The 26,774-nt window shown below is 43.3% G+C and overlaps 1 protein-coding gene across 7 annotated transcripts in view; it reads right to left on the bottom strand.

The window, feature by feature from the left end:
- Positions 1-26,774, bottom strand: part of Opcml (opioid binding protein/cell adhesion molecule-like) — a 1,111,269-nt gene that overhangs the window by 505,927 nt on the left and 578,568 nt on the right. For 3 of the 7 annotated variants that reach the window (XM_063264778.1, XM_063264779.1, XM_063264780.1), the window contains exon 2: positions 8,300-8,384. In XM_063264778.1, the coding sequence (XP_063120848.1) occupies positions 8,300-8,384 (85 nt within the window). Of the gene's footprint in view, positions 1-8,299; positions 9,613-26,774 lie in introns of those variants that run through there. The other 4 variants (XM_017595412.3, XM_017595413.3, XM_017595415.3 and 1 more) reach the window with 2 other exon arrangements.

Raw genomic sequence — 26,774 nt, 5'->3', positions numbered from 1 at the left:
TAGCTCCCTGGATAAGGGCTCTTGACGGCAAACCTAAAAACCTGAGCTCACTCTCAGGGACACACATGGGAAAAGGAAAGAACTAACTCCTGTCTGTTGCCCTCTGACTTTGTCACTTATGCCATGGAATATCTATACCCACATATATACATATCCTACCAATGTAACAAAATAGATAGAGAAGTAAATACATACATACATACATACATATACACATACATAAGATTTTTAGAAATAAAACCATTTGATCAAAGGCAAGTGGCCTAACTTTCCTAAATCTAAATTTCCCAGTTCATTAATTGGAACTGTAATATCCTGAACACTGTGAAATCACCTGTAATTGAAGTGACAACTGACACAGTAAACCACAAATCACTGGGGGAGGTGGGGTTTTTTTTTAAAGCATATTCCTTTCCTAAGGCCTTGTAGGTTTATTAAAGGGTCTGCATGGGAAGTACCAGAGACCCAAATTCTTCCTCAGGCTAACCTTCTGTGCCAAGAAAATGAGGCCCAGTCCTGGCAGGACAAGTGCTGAGCAGCCTAAAGGAAGAGGAGGTAGGAGAGCATGGGTGATATGGAGGAGGGAAAGAGAAATGGTGGAGAAGAAAGTTTAGATATGGAGAAAAATGACAGGAGAGAGGAGAGTGTGTGGAAAGATTTAAAAAAACACTAAAACATGTAAAAAGAACATATGAAAACCTATAATTTTATAGATTGCATATATACATAATATATTGTGTGTGTCTGTCTATATGTATATATGTATGTATATATATATGTATATATGTATGTATGTATGTATGTATGTATGTACACACACATGGGGCAGTGCTCCTCCCAGAAGCCATAGTTGCCAAACCAAAAGTCAGTGACAAGTGTAGGATATCTCTTCTTGAATTATTGGTCAGAAGTATTCCAAGGACCCCCCCCAAAACAATATGGGCTCTTGCCATTTTTCTTAGCTCTATATCAAAACATGGTCCAAGACCCTATTGCTGAAGACACCACACACTTTGGTCACAAGGCATGAAGAACTTGGTCCAGTGGGTACTGACCAGGAATCTTTCTCTCTGACAGTTAGCTTTGATAGTGCTTGGGGTTGCTAGGTAGGCAGTGGGGATGGGGGGAAATCATCAACACATTTTCCCTCTTATTAACCCCATGATCTACAATAATGACCTTTGTGAGTACTGTAGTGATACAGATGTTTGAGGGTAGCCAACTGCTGTCTGATTGAATTCATTTAAGGGATTCTCTGTAGAGAAAATATATGCCTGGTCAAGAACCCATGGAAGGGAATTTCCCAGGCCCAAGGAGTGAATATTCTATTGTTACTTTGCTAAAGAGACATAGTGTCAAACTTCTCTCTAAATTCATATCTTTATAACTGTAAGCATTTCTCCCAATCCTACCTATGTATTGGAAACTAGTTAACATAGAATCTTACAACTGGCAAGAGTTGAGAATAAGTGGCCCTGGAGTTCTCAGGCACAAGTGAGGCACCTATATCATCCCCTGCCCCAGGGTTCTGGACCATCATAGAAGAGAGGACAGAAAGACCATGACAACCAGCATTAGAGAGGGTTGGGGTAAAAGGGTATGTTTTGGCATGACAGGATTGCTGTACTCACCAACTCAGAGCAGCCTCGAGTGCTCACCAGACCCGCACAAGATCAATCCAGTGCATGGGAAGAGGGTTGTGAATCTGTTCCTCTAACTGAAGAGCTACTGACAATTGGAGGCTTCTGAGGAGAGGAGAGTTTGTTTTCCTTAAGGGTGTATCCTCTGGTCAATCAGTGGATGTCCCCACATCCATGTCTATACACACAACCCGAATTGGATTTAGTGGGTTATTACAAAAAAGAAGAGGGGACATGAAGTTGGGAAGTGATAGGGAGGTGGGGAAATGGGACAAGGCAGATATAGGAACAAAGAGTGAGACTGAATAGATTTAATATTAAGTGTATGGAATTCTCAAAGAAGTAATAAAAATATTATGTTGTCAAAAATAGGGTATAATAGGGTATAATGTATAATAGGATAAAAGCAGGTGTAATTAGAAGATTAGATAGGATGACAGAATGGCCAATGCAAAGAACACAGGATCTGCTTTAACAGGCTCTGCGCAAACATTAATTTCACTATACATGACACCAGCAAAGGCATCTTCCTTCATGATAAATAATGAAGGATAAATATGAAGTACCTAGTGATATATACATATACATATACATTCATATATCTATTATCTTTATATACATCATATATATTTATATGTATATGTGAAGCACCAGGGTAATATATATATATATATATATATATATATATATATATATCAAGATAACACTTTCTTGCTAACTTAATAGGTAATACAAATTTCTATGGCTATCAGACTAATTCCCTTCTCTCATCTCATGACTAACAGAAGTCAGCTTCCTATTAATAACAGGTAATTTAAGAACTCGTTACTGTAAAGGTCAAATAAAACTGACTTGACTCTTCCCTTCAGCTGTATCTCACTACCAGCGCCATCAGATCCACAGCACACCACATCACCATTGCTGCTACCCACACAGTGGACACAGAAGAAGGCTAAGGGGAGTCCTTTACTAGAAACTAAAAGAAAAAGAAATGCAGACAAAGCTAAACTGGACCCTACAGCCAGATTGACCAAAAGAGGGCAGATAAGTAGCCAGTACACTTGGATGATAGCTGCTGAGTTTTCCAGAAAGCCATGAGTTTACACATTTAGTTCTTTCCAATGCTGTTATCCACTCCTGGCTTTGTTATGTTGTATGTGGGAGAGTGGTCCCTTCATTTTTTAGGGACAACAGACTGCATGTTGTCCCATCCTGCTCTTCCTGGTCTGGGCAATCTTGTAGCTATGAACCAGTCCTAAGTATACCTGGTCATTGGTCTGTTTGTCTCCTTGTGAATCTCCGTAGAGACCGACAGCCTTCTTTCCAGATATATTCTACCACAGCTAGAAGAGTCTTCTAAACTCAGCTGCCTGCTTGTTGTCTTGCCCTCGGGGATTGTAAAGACTTCTGTGGGGTTTCACATCTTATTGCAACACTGGCAGATACAACTGTGTCCTCTGGCAAGTGGTTTGAGTGGAATCCTAAATCCCTCAGGTCCCCAAGATCTCTGAGTGCTGCTGCTGTGTATATGACACCACATTGTTCAGATGTGAGCAGTTCATTGCTGTAGAGGTAAGAGTACTTTCAAGAGGTATGGCCTGCTAAATTGGATTATAGCGATGAACTTTACTTGTTCCTTTAATCCCTGGTCCCCAGCATGGTATCGGTACACAGCGAATAGGACAGGAGCGCCACCAGACCACAGTCTGTCAAAAAACCACACCGGAAGATACCACACATCCACAGGGCCTGTCTGTTAGAGCAGAGGTCTGCAGCAAGGGTTACTGGTATTCAGCTGAGGGCAATTCTTGGCCACATGCAGAAGGCAGGAAGCTGAGCAGAAGTGAAAAGAGACTAATGAGTTTGAAAGTTGTGTGTATGTGTGTGGGTGGCGGAGGAGGTGGTAGACAAGAGAAAACAGGAATACACTGAGAATATCATCAATTGTTACCAAGGAGTTCCGCTTAGTCTCAGTAGCAACTAGCCCATGTAATCAGCTTTCTGTAACTGTGGGGTCTCCATCCATAGATCCAGCAGCCATAGATAAAATCACACTAAAAATAAATCAAGGCTGTCTACACTAAACATGTTCTTGTCATTATTTGCTATGCAACACAAGGTAACAACAATTTACACAGCACTTATGTTTTATTAGATAAACGATTTGGAGATGATTTAAGCATGTAGGAATATTGCACAAATGATACACATGGCTGTAGTGTGAATAAAATAAACATTGTGCTCTTTCTCACCTGATATTATAGACAGGGCAGAAATTGTTCACATGTGTATACTATATACCAAATTGTTCATGACTAGAGAGTCAGCGGGAAACAGTGTAAGAGTTAGCTTGAGGGACATAGTCCCTGAGCCTGGACTCCTGCTCTTTCTGGGGCAATGGTATAGATACGGGTCACATAGGTGTCATGGGGGGGATATTTCAATGCAAAGAAAGAACCCTGGAAAATAGCCTTGATCAGATATAATAGGGCAGAAAGCCTTATAGTGTAGCGGTTCTCAGTTCTGGCTTACCTGAAAAAAACGCTGGATGAGACTTTTAAATGTCCATATCCATGGCCATCCCCAGAGAGTCCCATTCCCTCAGTCACTGAAATTAACATTTAAATTTTATTTTCCAATTCATCCTGGGAGAAACTCGGGGCCTCCCTTTTGCTTGGCGTGAACTCTACCTACTCTCAGCTCCAAGTGGATATTTTAAATACTGGCTCAGATACCTTCAGAACAAGAAGCCCAGGTCATCACCACCATGAAGAGGATTCCCTTTGGGACTGTACTTGCTCACAGATCTTTTCCTGCCCTCATTTTACCAGCCCCAAAGTACAGCATCACACTGATATAGCCCCTGACTTTGACACCATCGACGTTAACACACACAAGTATGATGCATGCTTTGAAGGACTGCCTTAAATCACATTTGCTAGTTCACATGAAAGGTCAAGCTGTTGTTAGTGGATGAAGAGTACACAAAACAGCAGGTCAAGGCCAGCACATTGTCCTTGGGAGTTACACTGTCCCAGCTGCTTTGGTGAAATCCTATGGCTCGGGTTATTCATGGACAGAAGTTAAACCTCACATACCTTTTCTGAATGGATTACCCCAGACCATCAAATAAAAATACAGGGTAGTTTAGAAAAGAATCATTAAGCATAATCGTAGATCAGCAAGCAAAAATCAGCAACAGATTACTATGAAAAGGCAAGAAAACACATAGTAACAACAAAACAAGCCACCATATTGGATTTACCCACTGCCTGAAAACTACCCCAAGTATAGCCACTCATCTAGGACACCCCTCAAAATATCCATGTGAGTAGGGAAACAAAGCACACAGAGGAGGGAAAATAAGTCGCAAGGTGCCTTTGGTCCAGGAAGAGAGTATGGCTTGTACTTGCAGTTGAAATGGCTTCTCGGATGACAGCTGACCATGCCCAGAGCCTGAGCTCCCATCCGAATATGATCATCGATTCAGACAGAGGACTCCTAGATACTTGTCATATCTAATCTAACAGAAAGGCACAGAACATTTTTAACCCAACAGCTCATAATTGTAATGAAATGATTCCGGCCAAGAGGGCCCATTTGTAATAAATGAATTCAAATCAGATTCATAGAAGGTATAATTCAACTATAAAGAATAGCGCCTTCATTTTCCATATCGTTTCTTTTCCAAAAGGCAAAATAACTCGGCATTAAAATAATTATTTTTACTTTTCAAGCAGCCCTATGAATAGTTACAGGGACAGTAATATGGCCTCGTGTATATAAAATGAGTTTTTATCTATACTGAGAACTTCAGTCTTCTTTAGCCACGTCACTTCCGAAGGTCCCTCAGTAGAACCAAAGGCCTGTGGCAACAAAACTGATCTCCCACAGGAAGCCATTGAACTCTCTGAGCTGGGGAAATTTCACAGGAAAATCTGAGTGTACCCAAGCTTCTAGATTTCTTGGCTTTACCTGCTCTCTCCTCCTTGTCTGACTTTGTTCAAGATTTAGGAACTGAGGGTCGTGTGACCTGGGACCTTCAAGAGTGTTTCCTAATTCTGACAGACATGAGTATCATTTAATTCTTTGATACATTGCGAACACTAACTTCCCAAGAAATAAATCACCAATGAACTCTTTCACGGAGACTTAAAAGTTACTTTACATAGAGCTCTAAGACCATGGAGAATTCAGTAAGGCTATAGCACAATTCTTTCCTAGCATGCACAAGGCCCTGGGTTCGACCCCCAGTATTGCAAAAATTGAAAAGACAAAATGAACTGTAACTTTTAAAAGCAAAAACACTACCAAATAACACATGGTAGATTTCTCTGAGGCCACGTCTGTGGTTTTCCACTTACTGAGAACGTGGCCTCTCGGTGAAACAACTGAGTACCACATTTTACAGATAAAGAAAGGAACATAGCTCATAGAACAGATTAGAAGGCAAGGAAAGAGAAAGGGGTTGAAAGCCAAGCTGCAGAAGTCTGCATGGGGTGCTTATGCTTTTTTAAAGAGAAGTTGAGGTAGTAGCAAACGAATTAAGCTGCTTTAGCATAGAGAATGGTAAGAATCAATGATGGAAGGAAGAAAGGAAAGGGACCATAAGTAACAAGAAAAGATCGTCAGGTGGAGGTGCAGTGGAAGAGAAGATTACATGAGGTAAAAACTGTAGAGGAGTTCTGTAGAGTAAGATGTGGAAGCAGGGATAAGTTTGTCTACAGCAGGGGGAAGGTGCAGAAGAGAGAAGAGAGGCAAAATCAATCGGCTTGTGCTGACTTTTAAAAGTCAGCTACAATAGCAGCCAGGTAAGCAGCAGTAGTCATAGTTGAACACGTACGTTGTTGTTTTCCACAAAGCATGAAAAGCAACTATTCAGCTTTTCCTTTTTATTCCCTTTCCCATTACCAAGCCCAGCTGTTAAACATTAGAATTGAAGATCATGAAAACAGGCCAGCAGCTAATAAAAAAAAAAAAAAATAAAATAAAGACAGAAGCTGGCCCTCTGCTGGTAGAACTGTCTTACTGCACCCCAGAAGGCAAAAGCTCAACTTTCTAAGTTTCCGATTTAATTTTCAGGGGCGGGATCTGTAAATTTATCAGTAATATTCTTCCCCTTGTTTATGAAACAAGTCCTTGCCTCTAACAAAAGATTGGAAGAAAAATACGTATCAGGCAATGTTCAAACTCTCCTGCCACTCCTAATGAGTGCCCATGGTTCCTGGGTTTCACATCGGCTGCAGTGATCTGCTTTTACCTTTGAACCACCAATCCCATGCAAAAGGTGCATTCCCACAAATCAGACCTCAAAGAGCAGATCTGGAACCTTCCTTGAAACAACAAAATAAGGATAACACACTCTCATCTGCTACAAGCTAAGTTTAAAGGGGTGTCCAAAATAGGAGAAGCACTTGTAACTCAGGCTGTCTATAAAAAACATCTCTGTTGTCTTTTCTAGGACCATGTAGGTCCAGAAGACAAGGGTTGGGGCCTTGTGCGAGCTAAAAGGATGATTTACCTATGGACCTCCTAAGGCAGAAGGGATCCAAAATTAACCCTATGGTTCATGTAAGGAACAGTGGTGTTTCAGAAGCTCTGATTTCTTCCTCAGGGAGAGGCTTGTCTGTGTTGGAAGGATTCCACAAGGAAAAGCACAGGGAACAGGAAAAAGGAAACCCCACCCTCAATATCTCCTTGTAGGAGCCAGGCATTCTGGCTGCAGAATCTGGGTCAGAATGCTTTATTTTCACCATAACCATCAAAGTCATAGGCAGGGCAAACGCATTCACCCCGTGTACACTGTGAGACATAGTTAAGCTGGGACGTCCCTGAATCTGTCTCCTAGGACCAGAACTGCCTCATTAAAGGGATAAAAGATGATATCTGCTGAGCTGGTGGAAAGTGGTGGCTGCATTTTTATTAAAGTCTCTGCTGCAGCAGGCCCAGTCCCCAAAGGTGCATATTCCAAGCACCCCCACCCCACCGCCTGGAGCGTGGAAGTGATTCTCTGTAACTCATTAAGCTAAAACAAAAAGCTTCCTATTGTGCTTCTCACACAGGAATGATGTCGGTGCATAAAAGCTACATGCTTCCTCTTCTTGGTCCCATCCCACAAAAATACAAAGGCCTCATAATTTGCATGAGGGCCCAAGTACACAACACAGGTTTAGACTGGGGAGCTGTGTCTCTATCGGACTCGTGAACGGTCGTGCCCTGGCACAGGAAATCTAGATGCTTCCATTGTAAAAGTAGCCCCAACACAAACTTCCATCACAGATGGTTAGCTCAGAGCAATCCTGTGCCATCACATCCTTCTGGACTGGAAGGAAAATCCAAGGGTATTTAGTTTACTACGCAGTGTCTCATCCGGGTGTGAAACTTGCCACCCCATGGCCCCATGCATACATGGAGTCCCAAGTGTAGACTTCAACATTGCCTGTAAGATTGCAGACCAAAAGAAGACCAAATGACAAAGAGGTCCAAGAAAACTGGTTTCGGAAATCACACAAAGTAACTGGCCACTTCTTGGGCCTGCAAAAGGCCCCTTGCATGCTCAAATTTCCCTCTTTCTGGCTTCCTTTTCCTCTCTTCCTTACCCCTTCCCCTTGAAGCCATGTGCAGTGGGTTCTGTCCCCAGATGAAGGAAGGCTCCCTACCTGAGGGTGGCGCTCTCTCCCTGCCGGACCGTCACGTTGTCCATAGCTTTGGGAAAGGTGGCATCTCCGCTGCGCACCGGCACTCCTGTGGGTACAAGGAACAGCAGCCTGAGAGACACGACCACGAGGCACTTCCAGGGCAGGAACAGGTACCCACAGACCCCCATTCTCGACAGCCACAACTTCCTAGAACTCTTGCAGCTGCACGGTCCTTGTCCCCTGCCCTCTCAGAATAGCCGGAAGTGTTGAGGGACGAAAGCACACAGAGAGCAAACCAGGAGCTGGGAGCGGGAGAAGGCAAGGCTGAGTCCAGGCTCTCCGGAGTCTAATAAGTCTTCCTCTGCTCCAGCCTCAGCTTTCCAGCCTGGCAGAACCAGATGCCCCCTCCTGCATCCAAAAAAGAGCTTTCTCAACGCTCCCTGGGGCGGAGGGAGCCCGGGAGGAGGGAGAACACAAAAAAGGAGCAGGGACGAAGGTCACAGATTGTGCGTTCTCTGCCTCTCTCGGTGAAGCTACTTTAAGATTCAGTTGGGCGCATTCTGCAGAGGTCTGGCATCAAAAGTTTATAACCCAAAGAAGGCAAGTGTCTCTGACAGAAAGGAGATGTCGTAAAAAAAATAAAAAATAAAAAATAAAAGCTCCCGATTTCAAGGAGAGGAGAACATGTTTTATTAGATCACACACATGTTTGGATGGAGTTAGAAAACAGCCCCGAGTCTCGGATCTGGACCCCAAGGCGATAAAAAGTTCCACACGGTGACCCGCAGCAGGTGTAGCCCAGTTCCTCCGCTCCGAGGCTGTCCTCCCGGTAGCCCAGTGGGCGAGTCCTGCCAGCCCGGCCCTCGCCAGCCCGCGGAGCACCGTGGCGCAGGCTCTAGCGCGGGGAGCTGAGCGAGCGGACTGCGGCCCCCGCCTCCTCCAGGGACGCTGCACGGGATGCGGGGACGCGCGGACGCCACGCTCAGCGGCCGCCCCCAGCTTCCGCGCCGCCTTCCTCCGGGGAGCAGCCCCGACGCGCGCGGGCCCGGACCTCCGGGGTTGTCATGGCAGCAGCAGCATCCCTGACCACCACTTTCTCCCGGTGTCGACTCAGAGCAAGCCGGCTGGCGGGTGGCGCGGACTGCTGCACGCTCATCCTGGCGGGTGCGGGGCGCGGGCGCCCACCTTAACCCCCACAGCACCGGGACAGAAGCATCCACCGAGGCCCGGATCCCAGAGGGAAGGTGCCTAGTGACTCAAAAAGCTCTGCTCTCCCTTTGTACCCCAGCGAGATGAGGAGGTGCTGAGTCCCTCTCACTGCTTCCCCTGATATGGGTGGGGAGATAGAGGGGAGGGCTGGAGAAGGAGTTCTGGGGAAAGCAGCAAATTGAAAACTGACACTGGCACCTTCCCTCTGCAATGCCATACAAAAGTTGTCAGACCCCACCCCGGAGAACTGAAGTGCCTTTGCCACTCCAGATAACTAAGCCAGGGTGGATGCCCGCTCCTCTGCCTCTGTCCATTCAGACTTTAATCCTAAGTGTTTCCTGGGCCTATGCAAAAAGCTGCTATAAGCTTCCTGCTCTGATGGCCTACCTAGAGACACATAATGCCCCTTCACTCCATTTCTGTGTTTCTAGCTGGCAAGTGAATTTCTTCTTACAAGGCAACATGCAAAATAATCCCCACTATCTGTGGATCTCTTTGTGGTGAAAAGGAAGAGCTGGGAAAATCACGTGGAGATCCGAAAGAGTAGTAGAACTGGACTTCATAAAATCCATCTATGGCTTTCTGATCACAGGAGAAAGCATCATAATAGTGAGTGCCAAGAGGGAACTCCGGGATACAGTGTTCCTAGAGGCCAATCCCTAGGTTGCTTTGGGCTGAGATCCATCTCCTTCAGTTTAAACCCAAGAGCGCCAGCTTTCCTTGGGCCTGCCATTATTCTTGCTCCTGTTCTGCCTGGCAGAAGCCTCCCTTCTCTGCGTGGCACTCATGCCTGTACCCTAATTTAATGGTTGCTATGTGCGTCTGCTCTACTGTACTTTTTTTTTCTCGGAGCCTTTTGTTAAATTAGGCAGGGCTCCGCACAATTGCCAAAATGAAATGTAATTCAAAAATAAGCATTAAGCTCTTCGTGTTTATTACTTTAGTTGCCGAAGGATACAAAGGCATTCTACCTGCTCTCATTTCCAAGGGGCTGAGAAAAGGAAAAAAATAAAAAATAAAAATAGTGTCCCAGTCCCACTTGTAAAAATGCTTAGCTCATGTACACGTTTTAGGCTTAAATTTTTTAATTAGAACGTCTTACCTTGGAAGGATAGAGTACTTATCACTAGTCATATCAGCTAGAGTGAAAATTATATTGGCAGAACAGGTATGGGAGACAAGACTTCATGAGGTCTTGGGCTGCAGGGTTGGGAGAAGAAATGGTGCACACAGGGATTGGGTGATGCTGGGATCACGACCAGCATTTGGGGATCACGACCAGCATTTGGGGAGCACGACCAGCATTTGGGGAGCACGACCAGCATTTGGGGAGCACGACCAGCATTTGGGGAGCACGACCAGCATTTGGGGAGCACGACAAACATTTGGGGAGCACGACCAGCATTTGGGAGCACGACCAGCATTTGGGGAGCACGACCAGCATTTGGGGAGCACGACCAGCATTTGGGGAGCACGACAAACATTTGGGGAGCACGACCAGCATTTAGGCATTACCACTGTTCCCCCAGACTCTACATTCCCCTATATCCAAGAAAACTGAGGAAACAGTTTCAATACATGTTCTGAGTTTTCTGTACATACACGATTCTCTGGACCCTGTGATACTGGGATCCAGGATCATCACATAGAAAGGCTCTTACTTGTGTAACTCTGTACTAAGCTGACAAGGGTTCCTGCACTTAGAATTTCTTGTCACCGAACTGAACTTATATCTTGATTGGGGGAGGGAATATAAACAGAGTCTGGTTGGAAGGCAGTTCCCTGGTCCTCTGTCTGACATTCGATGGCTACATGCTTGGATCTTCTCAGACACCTACCTGTTTGTCTGATGCCTTATCAGGAAGTGAGGGTGGGGCCATTGCTGTACTAACTCAGGAAAAGTGGCTTGAGATAGGAAGAACTATCGGAGATATCAAGAAAGGAGAAAAGTGTACAAGGTTCCAGATGAGAAAGGATGACTGAGGCTAGTAAAATCTGAGGCAGAGATGAACTGAAGTCAAGAGAAAAGTCCTCAGTAACACACCCTGAGGCTGGTGCCTGTGAAGGAACCAAGCTAGGAGGCCACTGATTACCAGGCCAGCTTTCTCCAAGTAAGGACTTCTGGGGACTGAAAGAACAAGGATCTGGCTCTATACGCTCCTGTTACAATGACTCCCGGCTTCGTCTCAGTGACAGAATAAATCCGACTTCACAAACTTGTGAGTCAAAGAAGGAACCGCAAAGATCTTGTGTGTGTGTTAATCTTCATCTCTTGTCTACAGCATTGGAGGAAGCGGGCAGAGTCCATTCATTTGTAAGACATTGCTATGAACTGATAGAATGTAGGGCTAAAACTTAAGATTAAATGGGAGAAGGAAACAGAGTTTACAGTGAACATGATTAAACAGGTTTTTTTTTTTTTTTTTTTTTTTGGCCAGGAATATTCTGTCAAAAGCTTTGTCCCATGGCAATGACAGGATAGGCTTCTAATTTACATCTACTTGAATTCATGAATTTATACGTAGAGACAATTTATCATATGGGTGGAATACTGGCTTTGAAGTTTGTTGTTGTTGTTGTTGTTCAAATATTGAGTCCACATGTCTCTGTCTCTGTGCAATTCATACAAAATAATACCTATCTCCTGGAAAGAGTAGGGAGTAAGAATGTATCTAAGTATAGCCAGAACTGTGCTTAATCAGAGCGGAGAAAGTGACCAGCCCTCAAAAGAAGAGAATATCTTTACAGTTCCCAAGAGAAGGGCCATAGCACCCAGCGATACTCATGGTCTGGGGATGTAGAAAGTAAGAAGAAAGTGTGGCAGGAGACTTTCTTATGGTTTTCATGGGAGGCACTGGGCAAGGAAAGGAGGGAAAACTGGATTACGTAGTGGAAGATAATATTTTGGCAGGCTCTGTGGGTGATCTCCAGTAATCCCGAGCTTGGCCCTTGGCTTAGGGTAAGAAATGGTTCCTCGGTCTATGAGGAAGAGAGAACATGGCTCTTCTATCCAGGAGACCCAGGATCGCTGGAAGTAGAAAGGTCCACCCCAATACATGTGTGGAAGACATAGATTTTGATTAAGCGTATGAATGCACTTAATGCTTGACAGGCTGGGTACCATCATCAACATACTTTATGGTTCTATAGCTTAACATGTATTTTCATGAAGCAACAGGTGACGTGGAGAAAGGTTTGCGAGAAATGACATAAAACTCACTGTTCACGGGAGAGCTTCAACTCACCCACACAACCTTTGCTACTTATGACAAGATCAGATTCCAGGGGCTGTAATCCACACAAGGCAAGATCACTGGCTACCTGGAGAGAAATAGTTCTGAATGGCTGGAGAAAAGGAATCCTGACAGAGAAGACTTTGAAAGAGGGAGGAGGGGAGAAGCAGACGGGAAGGAAGGCTGTCAAGAGTTCTGGTGGCTTCCAGACAAGAACTCCAGTGACAGGTGGCAACTTGAAGCAGCAGGTGGTCTCTGCAGCCTACAGATTGAGTGGCAGGGTAACAGGAAGAATCGTCCTACAAAGAAAGTGCAGTCACAGTCTAAGTGTGTTCGGTTAAACCTGATGCAATCAGATGGTGAGACGGTGTCCCCATTGTTTTCCTACTTCGGTGAAAACTGTGGTTGGTGATAGATTCTCAATGGCCTCTTGGGAAGAGCAACCCAGTGCAAATGGGCTCTTGTCTCATGTCACAGAGGGACAACTAGTCAGCAAAAACATGGCTGCCCACTGTCAGGCATCTTCTGCCCAGAACTTAAACAGTGCCTTGATCTTGATATTTCAAGGCATCTGTGTCCTGCTACACCCGCTGCGCCCTGCATGTATACATAAGGTAGGTCTCTCTCTCTCTCTCTCTCTCTCTCTCTCTCTCTCTCTCTCTCTCTGTGTGTGTGTGTGTGTGTGTGTGTGTGTGTGTGTGTGTGTGTGTGTGTTTGGGGGTTTCTAAGTGATATTGAATCTTTATAAACTGCCTCTTCATGAATCACAGAGTAGGAGATAACCAAGGCAGATAAAAAAGAAACTAATTTTTAAAATGGCAAAACCTCTTAACTCTGGAAAAAGAATATAGGGATGTAGTTCAGTGAGCAGGATGTTTGTGTAGCACACAGGAATCCCTGGGTTTGATCTCAACATTACATGGTCTAGGCACAGTGACACGTGCCTGTGATCACACAAGGGAAGTGGAGCAATGAAAATTAGAAAGCCAAGTGTGTTCTCTGCTATACACTGAGTTTGAGCCCAGTCTGTGCTGAATGAGATCCTGTCTCGGTATTTGTTTCCCTTTGAAAACCCTCCAGCACTATTTCTAATTTGCTCACACATTAAGCCACTTACTAATCTGTAAATATGATTACATGTCTATTTTATGGTGGACAGTATTTAAAGGACTGAAGATACAGTAGCCCATTAATAACACAAATATTTTTATATGCCTTTCTGCAAGAGTGTAAATAAGTGTTGAGGTGAGGAAAAAATCATGAAAAATAAGCAAACAGACGTATTTAGATTGGACAATGTGCTGTAAAACAAAGTGTGATGGGAGTTGATGGGATGGAAAGGATGTTAAGTTGAGTAGTGAGGGAAAGCATCTTTGCAGAGGTGACATCTGATTGGAGACCTGATGACTATTGGATCCAGCCAAGTAGGGCCATGAAAATGGCTGTTGTGAGGGTGACTGGCAGAGGAACTTTAGGTGTAGGCAGAAGGCATGAGAGGACTGGATCGTGGGCAGGGAAACCATATAAGGATTTATTCTAAATTCAGTGCAATAACTTCAGAGACTTTCAGCAGGCAAGTACCAGGATCTGAGAGATGAAATGTTGCAAATGCTTTGACCATGCTGCTGGTAGAGAGTGGATTGCAGAAGTACCCAGAAAGTAAGAGAAGTGGAACAGCAATGGCGGTGGGAATAGTACAATGCAAGGCAAAAGGAAAAGGGGCAAATACAATAGCTAAGATTTACCTCAAATTTGGATTTGGGTGTGGAGTAAAGGAAAAGAACCAAGAGTGATTTTGATGGCTAAGAAGTGCAGCTCTCTGTAATAGGGATGGAGAAGGAATATCCCTGAGGCAATGGGTTTGAGGAGACTGCAGCCTAGTGCAGATGCCAGGATGGTTTGAGAAGGAAGAGCCTGAAGGAGCAGTGCAGAACTTGGGGGCCACACCATGTTTTCTCATCTTCAACCTGCTTTCTCATTTGCTATTTTTAAAGGGGCATTAAAATTCTCCTTTATAAATGTGTCATAGGGACAAAATAGTCACAGCATCTTTACTGGACTTAGAGGCTCCCATGCCTTCGCCTGCACTTTAAAAACAAACTACTTCATTACATCTTCTATGACCTGAGATCGCGACTTAACTGTTGGCATCTCAATGCTTCTTGCCTGTCATCTCTACAGAGTAGAGTGTAGCATGAGGAAATCAGTATTTGTTAACAAAATGGAATGTCTCACATTTATAATGGAAGTGGAAGGATTTGAATTTAGGACCTCAAACTCCATTGTAACTTCATGGCTGTGATTTAGAGCAAGGAAAAGCCTCTATTTTATGGTGTCTGGTGGATAAAAGGGTCTAGGACACTGTAGTTAGAGGTTAGACTGATTCCCACCTCAACAGCCTACCATCTGTGCAACATTACTTCTGCTGCTTAGCTAAACTGGCCTCCAGCTTGCATCTCCATAAATGCAGGCATGATACCAGTACATTTGTACAGTGCTTATGAGTGTCTACCCTAGCCATCTCGGGCTATTAATGCAAATCTACACACTGGTGGCTTCAACAAGAGAAACTTCTTTCTTCTAGTTCTGCACCCTAAAAGTCTCAGAGCTCAGAAGGGAGCTCTCCTCCTGGATTCTGACAGCTATTCCCTGGACGTGTATATATCCATGGCACACATACAATGCTCTCTCTGTTACAAAGACACCAGTTCCATAGGCTCAGGATCACTTTTATATCCATACAGAAGTAACCATAATCACCTTCTAAAAGCCCTACCTCCAAATACTGCCACATTGGTGGTTAGGATTTCCACATATAAATTTAGTACTACTCAATACAATCCAGAACAATGTCAAATGACACACTGCATGGACTGACCATCCTTCCAGGGACTCACTAAACACTTCATGATGCTAGTCCTTATTTAACAAAAGAAAAAGCACTATCCTTTGATATAACTGGCTTCTTCTCTGAAGTGCCTTTGTGGACAAATGAGCTGTAAAAGTCCATGACAAAGCATTGCAAGAAATGTGGTGGTGGTGGTGGTGGTGGTGGTGGTGGTGTGTGTGTGTGTGTGTGTGTGTGTGTGTGTGTGTGTGTGTGTGTGTGTATTTGGGCAAATAGAATAAAATGAACTCCATTGTTCTCTCCCTCTCCCTTTCCCTCTCCCTCTCCCCCTCCCCCTCCCCCCTCTCTCCTTTTAAGAAATAGCCTATTTTAGAAATAGAAATCACTTCTTTCAAACAAAAAAATTACAAGACCATTACTAAGCTATTTCACCTCAAAGAGCTTGCTTAGTTGTGGATTGCTGTTGGGAAATCCAGGGCCCCACACAGATAGCCAAACTGATCCATAATGAAATTTGTATCCAGCCATTAAGGCAATTTCAAACTGTGTGTTATTCAGAAATGAGGAAAACTTACAGCTTGTGTTTATCAGAGGAGTGTTGTGCCCAGCTGCTCTGTGTGCATTTGGAGGAACTATGAAATAGGAAGCCCATAATTTGAGGTATATTTGTATCATAGAAGCCCATCTCCATAAGGTGGAGTTAGAGAATGGAGTAACTGAGGAAACACCATGGTGTAGGCTGCTGAAGTACTCTGGATGTGGGGATGGACACAGGTAGGAATGTGTTTCAAGTGAGCAGAATGGTAAGGGTGACTTGGCTGGACTAATGAGATGGCTCAGTTGGCAAAGTGCGTGTAGCACAAGCAAGAAGATTGGATGGCAGCACCCATATGATAATCCAGGTACAGGCATCATGCCTCTGATCCCAGAGCAGGGGATGCAGAGGCAGGAATATGCTGGGGACTTAGAAAATAACTATACTATCTAATCATTGAGCTTAGTGTTCAGTGAAAGACTCTCAGTCTTGAATTAGAGAAGCAACTGAGGACACACTAATTTTTTGAAAAACACTTTGTCTTTCAAAAATATATGCACTGTATTTGACCCCACATAATGCACACATGAGCACACACATTTAAAAAAGAATGACAGAGCTTCATTCAGGGGCTAAAAATGTTGTAAAAATTGTAAGAAATATAATTGCATGTGAAACGATACTGTGGATGAGGGTAGGTTCTGTATTCTGAAGATCCAAAAGCAATCCTTCTGCAAAAATTGCCCATTTGTGATTGAAAACATCCTTTCTTATTATCTTTTTGCATATTTTGCAAGTGAAATAAATGATTTTCCTTATCACCACTAACCTAAATTTCAGATGAGTTTTATCCTATGTTTGCCTTTTTCCCTTCCTAGACAGCACCACATTCTTCATCTAGTACACTTCTATCTATATCAGTGGAAACTTAAAAGCCTGACCTTAATCCCAGTCTGCCACTTAAGATGTGAGATCTGAGGTAAGTCACTTACCTGTGAGATTGTGTTTGCTCATGTATAGGCAGCATTAGCAAAGAGCCTTTATAGTTAGGCTTGGTAGTGTGTGTCCCTAATCCCAGCGACTCAGCAACTTGGGAGGCTAAGGAGATAGTGTCTCATGAGCCTAAGGGTTTTAGACTGGCCTAGTTGACATAGCAATGCCTCACCTCCAAATAAATATAACAAAAACAAAAACTAGTTTCCTTGCAGGTTGTGGTAAAAGTGTCATGACATGTATAGGAGATCCCAAGCTGGAAGTCACCTTGATGGCAGCTACCAGATAGTCGATTTTTCTTCTCTATTTTTAATGCCAAAGTGATGAAATGAACGAAACACAAAACAAAATAATCAATTGGCAAGTTAAAACAGAAACAGTAATTTAAAATCGACACCAAAACAAGCACATTAATAGGAAAACAAGACACATAGAATTGCATGTGGAAAGGAATCTACCAGTTTCCCAAAATTAGAGTCAAGTGACAGCTGTGGAATGCAACTGCTGTAGCATCAGTCTTGTATCCCCTCACTCGTTCCAAGTCTCCATGTGTATTTCACAAGTAGCTGTCTCCCATAAGAACTGCAGGGTCCCTGAGAACAAAGTGTTTGCTCTTCTTGATTCCTTTCCTACAGGCAGGATCCTGGCACAGAGTAAGAGCTCTGTAAATATTTGCTGCAAGAGAGAGCTGATGTCTGTTCTGTACAGTCTCTAGAAGCCAGTGTATTAGTCAGTTTTCTCCTGAGTGACTGAGTTAATTATATAGACAGACAGATGGACAGACAGGCAGATGGATGGACAGACTGGCAGGCAGGCAGACAGACAGATGGATGGGTAGACTGGTAGGCAGACAGACAGACAGACATTCAGACAGACAGACAAAGAAATGTTAATGGAGATCTGCTAAAGAGCTTGATCATACAATGACAGATGCTGAGGTCATGTATATGGTTTTGCTTGAAAGCTGGAGATGATAACATGGGAATAACATGGTTGGTTCCAAGTCCCAATGTCCTAGAAAAAAAAAATGGTGATATGAGTTCTGGTCTAAAGTGAAGTCCTGGAAGTTCAGAGCTTGCTGGTGTTTTGATGTCTATAGAAGAGACAGGTATATTAAAGTTTCAGGGCACAGAGACAAATATCTTCCTTTCTTCTACATTTGTGTCATATGTCCCAAGCCCATTGGATGGTGTTCGGTGCCACTAAAGGTGGTTCTCTGCAAAATTGAGACTCACATGCTTGCTTACCACCTGAAATGCCCACATAGGCACACTTAAAACAACCAGGCCTTTTTCTTTCTTTTTTTGTTTTTCTTTTCTTATATTTTTTTGTACCAGGTTCCTAGATATTCCTTAATCCACTTGCATTGACCTAAAGTATACCATCACATTTGAGAAACCTGACAAAAGAGACCCAATGCCATCCCTACTAAGAGATTCTTCTGGTGTCACTGTTTTTCTTGGCTCCCAAACTCTTCAACATAGTGAACCACAAGGCATCAATTGCATTAGAGCATCTCCCTCTAAAAAAATCTAGAGATTTCTATAAAGACCTATTTTTACAGCCTTCTAGAAAAATCAGTGTAATTACTTCACAGTCACATCTCACATATTTCTATAAATCAAAGACCAAAAACATTTAATTGAGACCTACAATGAACTGTGGTCCACAAACCAGACTTTTCTGTGCCCAACTTTCCTCATTATTATGTGAAGAAAATATTACCCTCCAGTTATTAATAGCATCATAGGAGAAATAAATCAATCATTAGAGTATGGTATGAGAAGATTAAGATAGGCACAAGAAGCTTTGGGGTTTGAAATATGGCCATCTAAATTAAGTGAGTCACTAGAAAACATTCTAAGGAGAGTTTCCTTGATTGTCCTGTAAGGATCTGATAAGATCATGCCTCCTGCTCCAGGACTTCTTGCCTTGGAGGTCTGTATTCTCAAACTGCTATCAAAATAAACTCTTCCTGCCTTAAATTGCCCCTTTAAAGGCATTTTGTCACAACAAAAAGAGAAGAAACTAATATAAAAAGGCCATACCAAAAAATGGGGTTGTGGTTGTGACAAACATGGCCATGTGGTTCTGGGATATTTGGGGTCCATTTGCTGGAGAAATGTGAACGTGTTTGAAGCTTTGGGCTAGGAAAGGATTGGAAGGCAAGCAGAGCTTGAGAGGCCACTCTGGTAGGAGTTTGGAAGACCAGAGTACAGAGAGAAAATGGACAGGGGAAGCCAGCTCATGAGGTCTCAAAGGGGGATAAGGACACTATTAGAAACTGGGCAGGGTCATTCATGTTATGGTCTATCAAATGATCTGCTTATATTTGCCTGTATCCTGAGGGCCTGTGTAAGGCTCAATCCATAAACAAGTCACTAATCTCAAGACAGGATAGAATACAAGCTATGTCATCGCCTCCCACCCCCAACTCACTAGCTTTGCCCAAATGTACAGTAAAAGAAAGCCACAAGCAGAGGAAAAAAAATAGGTTCTTTGATGAGTCAAAAACAGAGTTTAAATAAAGTTGCAGACAGATTGGGCTCAAAGAAAGAAGTTGCAGTTGGTAAGGAGATTAGCAGCATTAAAGACAAATATCCAGCCCTGCACTGGGACAATAAGAAAGGTACCCCAGGGGACAGATTCCACTCCATCTAGGGATCTAATTTGGGATTATCTAAATTCACTTGAAGGCTAGACCCTAAGGTGAGAGGTCTTATTTAAGAAAAAAAGTCTTGTCCAATGCTCAAAATGATGGGAAAAAGAAAAACCTTGAGATTTTTCATATTTGGTATGCGAGCATAAAAAGTCAAAGTGTCTGTCAGACTCTTGGAGGTTATGTGTTAGAAGTACACAGCGATGCTTAGTGTCACTTGAATATGTGTGTGGAAAGTCTACTGCAGACCGAGGCCCATCCTGAGTGTAAGCAATAACAATCCATCAATGAGTCATGAGGATCAAAAGAAAAGATTTAGTGATTCTTCTAGATATTTCCAGAAATGATAAGGAATATTCTTGCTTTGGAAAACAATTGTTTTGGGGAATGTTTCGATCTTGAGCCACTCTTGGCCATGTTTTAACCAGGCAGTAGAATTTGCCACTTTTATCCATGTGATATTGCCTCCATAGGCATTCGAGAGGTGAGAATGGGGAGGGCAATCATTGTGTAGCAGGATTGGCTTCTTTGTTTTATGTAAAGAAACCCAGAGAGGCCTTCGTGCAAAGCAATGAAAGTGATGTCTAAATTGCAGTACAAATCCAGGATATTTGAGATACAAGTTCTATGGGGAATGTGCTGAAGAAAAGTTGCAGGCATGGAGGGAAGAGTGGCTATGCATACTGTAAGAAGCAGAGTTGGGGAGGTGGCCATTTGAATGAATCCATCCTGAGCCTCAGACCATCTGGGTGGAGCTTAAGGATTTAGTGTTTGCTTTACTGGGTTTAGGTCTGGTCTTTCTTTGTTATGACCCTACATGTCACTGTTGGAAAGAGAATATGTATCCTGTGCCAGTGTATATTCGAAGTATGTAACTTTTGTTTTATTTTCTAGGGGCTCACAATTAAGTCATTGCTGTTGAGTCTTGAGAGGAGTCTTGGACTTTAGACTTTTATACTGGAATTACTAAAGGCTATGTTGACTTGGGATTGTGCGTATTTTTTATTTTGAGATAACCATGAGACTCTTAGAATGGGAGACTTTAAAATTGGTATATTTGGGTGTCAGATTGACAAGGAAAGACAGATATGTTAATATTGTCAACCTGCTAGGATCTGGGCTCACCTAGGATGCAAATCTTTCTACATTCAAAGAAAAAAGAATATTCCTTATTAATTCTGAAAGAAATCACTAATTCTTTGCTTTTCATCTTCATGGCTCATTGCTGTATTCCTTTTGCTATACTCAGAATGGATTTTGGTCTGCAGTAGACTTTCTATCTGTGTATTCAATTGACAATATAGATCAGTGTGTACTTCTAACACATAACCTCCAAGAGTCTGAAAGAAATTTTAACTTTCAAGGTTCACATACCAAATACTAAGATCTCAAGTTTTTTCCCCATCATTTGGGCATTAGATAAGAAATTTTTTTTTTCATAACAGGAGAGCTGAGATTGACAGTACTTTTAGAGGCGGTCTGGTTTGCTGTCTACTACTATGTTGGAACACGTTATTATTTATATTGTGAGAAGTTAATCATGGGGGAAAGCAGGTGGTGCTACCACATGGCTAACAAACAATGAAGATGGGCTTCGGATATGAGAATTTTAGTAGATACAACATAGCCAGACTTATCAGAAATGGAGCTTATAGTCTATATAGCCATCATAACACCCAGTATCTCAGAATGAGCAGGTTTCTTTATGAGTACAGTTACCTCAGATAGCTCACCTTTCATTCTGAGGTCTGTGCAGTTTCTCACATCAGCTGGGCACTGGAGTTCTGATCACAGTTTTTGAGATCACACTGTACGTACTGTCACCATCACCATCAATGGACACACACACACACACACACACACACTAGCAGGTGTGTTTAATCTATGGACCCTGGCATGTTATATATCTCAGGACAACTATGCATATATATGGTCCTACCCACTTGGAGATGACATCACATGGTACTGTCAAAGATGAGATGGTAGCAATTTCAAAGGCAAGCTATCCATGAAAGAACTTCTCAGAACTTCATCTGTCACACTGGTATTCCTACTCTTTCTCATCATTTGTTCTCCTACATGTACTCCTCTGTGTCCTCTCAAATCTCACTCCTGCCATGCATCTAGATGGAAACAGTGTAAGGATGACCAAGGAAATACAAAAACAGTTTCTGCAGACCTAAATCAGAAGGCTCTAATTTGTCCTTGGTGGTAGGAGATACAGTCTGGAGGACAAGGGAAGGGGTTTTGAACACACCCCTTGATCCTCCCTCCACTCATGGAGCATCTAGAAGTATGAAGTTCAGGGAAAGGAAATGGAAAATATAAAGTAAAATAAAAAGAAGGAAAGGGGTAAAGACACTCTAGGTAAGGAACAGAGTAGAACTAAGCATCTAATATTACTTAAGACTCAGCAGAGGACAGAGCCAAAGGCACTTTACAAGTGCACAGTCAACAACATCTTCAATAAACATACTGAGATGTACACACATATTGAGAAATATTATAATTTTCATATGTATATATGAATATATGAATGACAGGCAGACACATACAGAGAGAGAGAGAGAGAGAGAGAGAGAGAGAGAGAGAGAGAGAGAGAGAGAGAATATAACTTATTTTAAGGAACTTACTCCCATGATTATGAAGACTGGACATCCATGATCTGCTGCATGGATTGGCAAGTTAGAAACATGGGAATAGTTAAAGTTGAGGCTGGAGTTTGGGTGATGGACTTAACTGTTGGAAGAACTCTCCTCTCTCCTGCCTTTGCTCTAGTTAGGCTCTCAACTGATTGGATGAGGCCCACCCACAGATGAACAGAAACTGCTTTTCATAAGTCTGTAGGCTTAAATGTTGATATTGCCTATAAAATGCCAACCCAGAAACACCCTGAATGTTTGACTAGGAGCCTCTGCACCATTGCCTATCCAGAATGGCACAAAAATCAAGGATCACACATCTCTGTGCAGCTTTGAAGCAGCTATGCTAAAAGGATTAAAACCGGCGTTCCTTTAAGAAGGTCATACTATGAAGCAAAGGGAAGAAAAGGTCCCATCCTCTCATCCTAATATCCCCACCACAGGCAAGCTAATGCCTAACATTTCTGTCTCAAAAGACAAAGCCACCTTTAGCATTTAAAGAATTCAAATTACAAAGTGCTTAGAAAGAGGAAGTACATTGGTGTGAATGGATTTTATCCAAAGTGCAATTTGTTTTCCCTTTCATAAGTGGGGAAGAGGTTCCAAAGAGGTACAGAGCAAGGGGTTAGATGCCGCAGAGAGTGAAAAGGAAAATGGACTACAGAGAGACCAAAAATAGCTCTTTAAGAGACATAATTATTCAGAGCATCAATTTACCTACGTCTACTTTAGAAAAAAATCAGAATCTACACATGACCCTAATACATGGCCCAGATTTAAATGCGGCACCTTGAATCTGGGGGATAGGAAGGAAATTGGAAGGGGACTTTTCAGGGCACACTCTGGCACTGTTCAGGAGGAGGGGGGAACAAGAAGAGAGGCTGGGCTGGGCTTTTCACATTCATAGTAATTTCTATTGTTTTTTGTTTTTAAATGAAGTTGGGTGGTTGCCCACGTTACGTTCCAGAATGAAAAAATCATCTAACGGACTCACAAGTATATAAGGCAAAGCTCCAGTCACCAACTGAAAAGTGCAGTTGGAGAAGCACACCTCCATCTTGTCGAAACTGCACTGAGCATAGTACTTGGATCTCTGTCTTGATCATCAAGGTTGAACTCTGAGCTATAGAACAGCACAGAGAGAATGTAGCCTCTGCTCCCGTTACTGCCATAGCCACTGTGTTAGCATTTGGTGTCTGAAACAGAATACCTATGGCAAAGAAATTAAAGGAGAACAGGTCTTCTCTTAAGGTTTCAAGGTTCCAGACCCCATGGTCATGTCTCCATCCTTATGATCTATAACAGCACATTTAACAGGGGTCCCAGTTTCTTCTTTCAAGGCAGACCCTGGCTCTTTCCTTAGTAGCTTTCCAATGGCATAGCACCAAGTCTTTTACTTGGAGGACACTTTAGGTCCAATCCATAGCACTTACTTTACAAGGAACACTTTACTGAACTTGTACACTATATTAAAGAGATATATTAATACATCTTGAGTGCATAATTCCACATTTGCCAGCCATCCTAATTCCACAGGGTAGTTGGTGATGTGGACACAATCAGAGTGTCAGGAGCAGAGACCTACAGAGAGCCCCAAGCCCTCCAGATTGGCATAAATGTGCAAGAAGCTTGTCCTCTTGGCACCGAGATCGTTTCTTTCGGCACAAACCGGAAATCCCATGTGGGCGAAAAGCACAACTGTTGCCGTGGAAGTGGGAGCTTGAGGGAGTCCAGGAGTCTAATGGCAGAGGTCAGCAGGGAACAGAAAGCTGAGACAAGACAAGATCTCTGCAAAAGCACAGGCTGCTTGGGCGGAGGGTGAAGCAAGACTGTGAAATAAAGCTGCCTCTATTTTCCACTCTCTCCCTCCCCCTCTCCATCTGCCTGTCTCTTCCCTTTTCTCTCTCTCCCTCTGCCTCTTCTCCCTTTGCAAGCCTTCAGCTGCTAATTTCCACCCAACGCTTCTCTCTCCCTCTGTCAAGATATCCTCCCTGCTAACCTCCCCCACCCCTTGGCAACGTGCACGTTTTATTCCACAGACTGTTTGCCCGACAATTCCCAGACGTGGTGATTTGCTCTGACATCTTTGTGTATGCAATCAGCCCATGTCACAGAAGGCCTGCAGAGAATGCAGGGGACCAGCTCTGCAGCAGGACAGCCTTGTAACTCTTCAGTGAGGCTTAGACACAGGGGGCTTGAAGGAAGGAGGACAGGGGGTAACATAAACTTCCCTTGTCACTGGCTACCAGCAGTCTCCATCTGGACTCAGCTCCCCAGCCCCCTGAATAGGACATGAGTAACTCTTTTGCAAGTAGCAAGGGTCTGTCAAACATGAATCCCCATCATCCCCATCTTAATTAACACAAACTAATGGTGCTGGGTAGAGAGTACTAAAAATAGTTTTCTGGATAAAGTGAGACAGAGACATAAACAACGCAGCAAGCTCCACCCCAGTGTCTGCTCGGCTCTGATACACTCGTACTTTTAGGCATATTTAAATGGCTGAAATATGAAATTGAATGCTGTTGCTTCTTAAATTAGTAATAAATGTGTGTGTGTGTGTGTGTGTTATCTGTGGTATTGAGTATGTGTATGAGTATGTGTATTGAGTGTGTGTGTGTGTGTGTGTGTTATCTGTGGTATTGAGTATGTGTATGAGTATGTGTATTGAGTGTGTGTGTGTGTGTGTGTGTGTGTGTGTGTGTGTGTGTTTGGGTATCTGTGTGACTCTGCATTGTGTATTTGTGTGTATGTTGTGGTGTTGAGTGTGTGTGTATGAGTGTGTGTGTATGAGTGTGTGTATACGAGCGTGGGTGTATGAGGGGAGGATAATGTATTAGGGTTGTGGAATATCACAACAGGAAGGCAGACAGAAAAAATCTGTCTTGTATTTGAAAAATGGAAAATGTGAAATTATTCTAAAATAAAACATTAAAGAAATAGTGAAAGGAGCGAGGGATCAGGAGCGTAGCTCAGCAGGAGGGCAGTGTTCCGGCCTGTACAAAGCCTGGGTTTGTTCTTTAGTAGCAAACGCTCATAAAAGAAAACAAGATGAAGGTAAGGAGGAACAGAGGATGGGAGGGACAAACAAGGCCGGTTTTCAGAATGGCCAACATAAAAATATGTCCTTCTAAAGTTCGGACGATGACACAGGAAGTAGATTGCCTCCACAGTACCTCCCTCTTCATATGAGTTTTAACAAACGATTGGTGGGTAGACAGATGCAACGAAAGAGGAAAAGTCAAGAGAAAGTCAGACTTGCAAAGAAAGGAAAAACAGCTGACACTCAGCACAGGGATAGACAGAAGTACTCCGAATCCATGAAGAAACCCTCAGACGAGAGCTACAGATACACACACATCAAGGTACTGAATCTCAACAGGTCAGCATTTCAGGCATTGGAAGGTCACCTTGGCTCTCTTTTCTCCTGTTTCCTCACCCATCAGAGAAATCATTATGATTGTCAAATTCCATAGCCTACAGATCTATGGCTGTGGCTGGATCAAAAACCTTCCTAGAAAAACATTCCTGTGCGTGTATCTCTTTACTGCAACCCAAGATACTTCTACCCGGCATGCCCTCCTGTTCCTATTGACTTTGAAACTTATCCTCATGGCCCAGTTCACCTGCTTCCTCCCTGAGCAACATCTCCATGTCCTCAGCAAAAGTAGTGCCTTCCTTCCATGGGCCTCCTGTGAAGCCCATCCTAGAGTCGCAAAACTGCACAGTTGTCCTGGTTTGGAGCAGGATACACTCTCTGTGCTAATTTGGTGAAGTCTGTCACTATATCCAGTGCCAAGCATGAGGGTTAGTGCTCAGTTGGTGTTCGCTCAATGGCTGACTGTGACACTCCTCCATAGGAGGGCCCTCTCCATCTTGGCACGTACTCTTAGTTGAATGTTTAAAGTAGTGTTCAAGGGTTTTGGGAAATGCTATTGCTAAGTATTTTTTTTATTAGATTTGTTTCTTTACTTAGATTTCAAATGTTATTCCCTTTCCTGGTTTCCTGTCCATAAGTCCCTATCACCTCTCCCTCCCCCATAGGGTATTCCCTGCATCCATCCTTCTTACTGCACCCCATATTCCCCTGCACTGGGGGTCCAACCTTGGCAGGACCAAGGGCTTCCCCTTCCACTGGTGTCCCAACAGGGTAGCACTTTAGTCCCTGGAAGCTCTGATTGGTTGGCATTGCTGTTCTTATGGGGTTGCAAGCTCCTTCAACTCTTTCAATCCTTCCTCTAATTCCCCCCAAGGGGTTCCTGTTCTCAGTTCAGTGGTTTGCTGCTACTAGCACTGACCTCTGTATTAGACATGCTAAGTATTTTACAAGACAAAAAAAAGGAGGAAAACTGACCTTACCTCGCTCAGTGGAGACCT

Source organism: Rattus norvegicus, chromosome 8, assembly GCF_036323735.1.
Source record: "Rattus norvegicus strain BN/NHsdMcwi chromosome 8, GRCr8, whole genome shotgun sequence".
NCBI lineage: Eukaryota > Metazoa > Chordata > Mammalia > Rodentia > Muridae > Rattus > Rattus norvegicus.
This window is presented reverse-complemented; position numbering and strand designations above follow the sequence as displayed.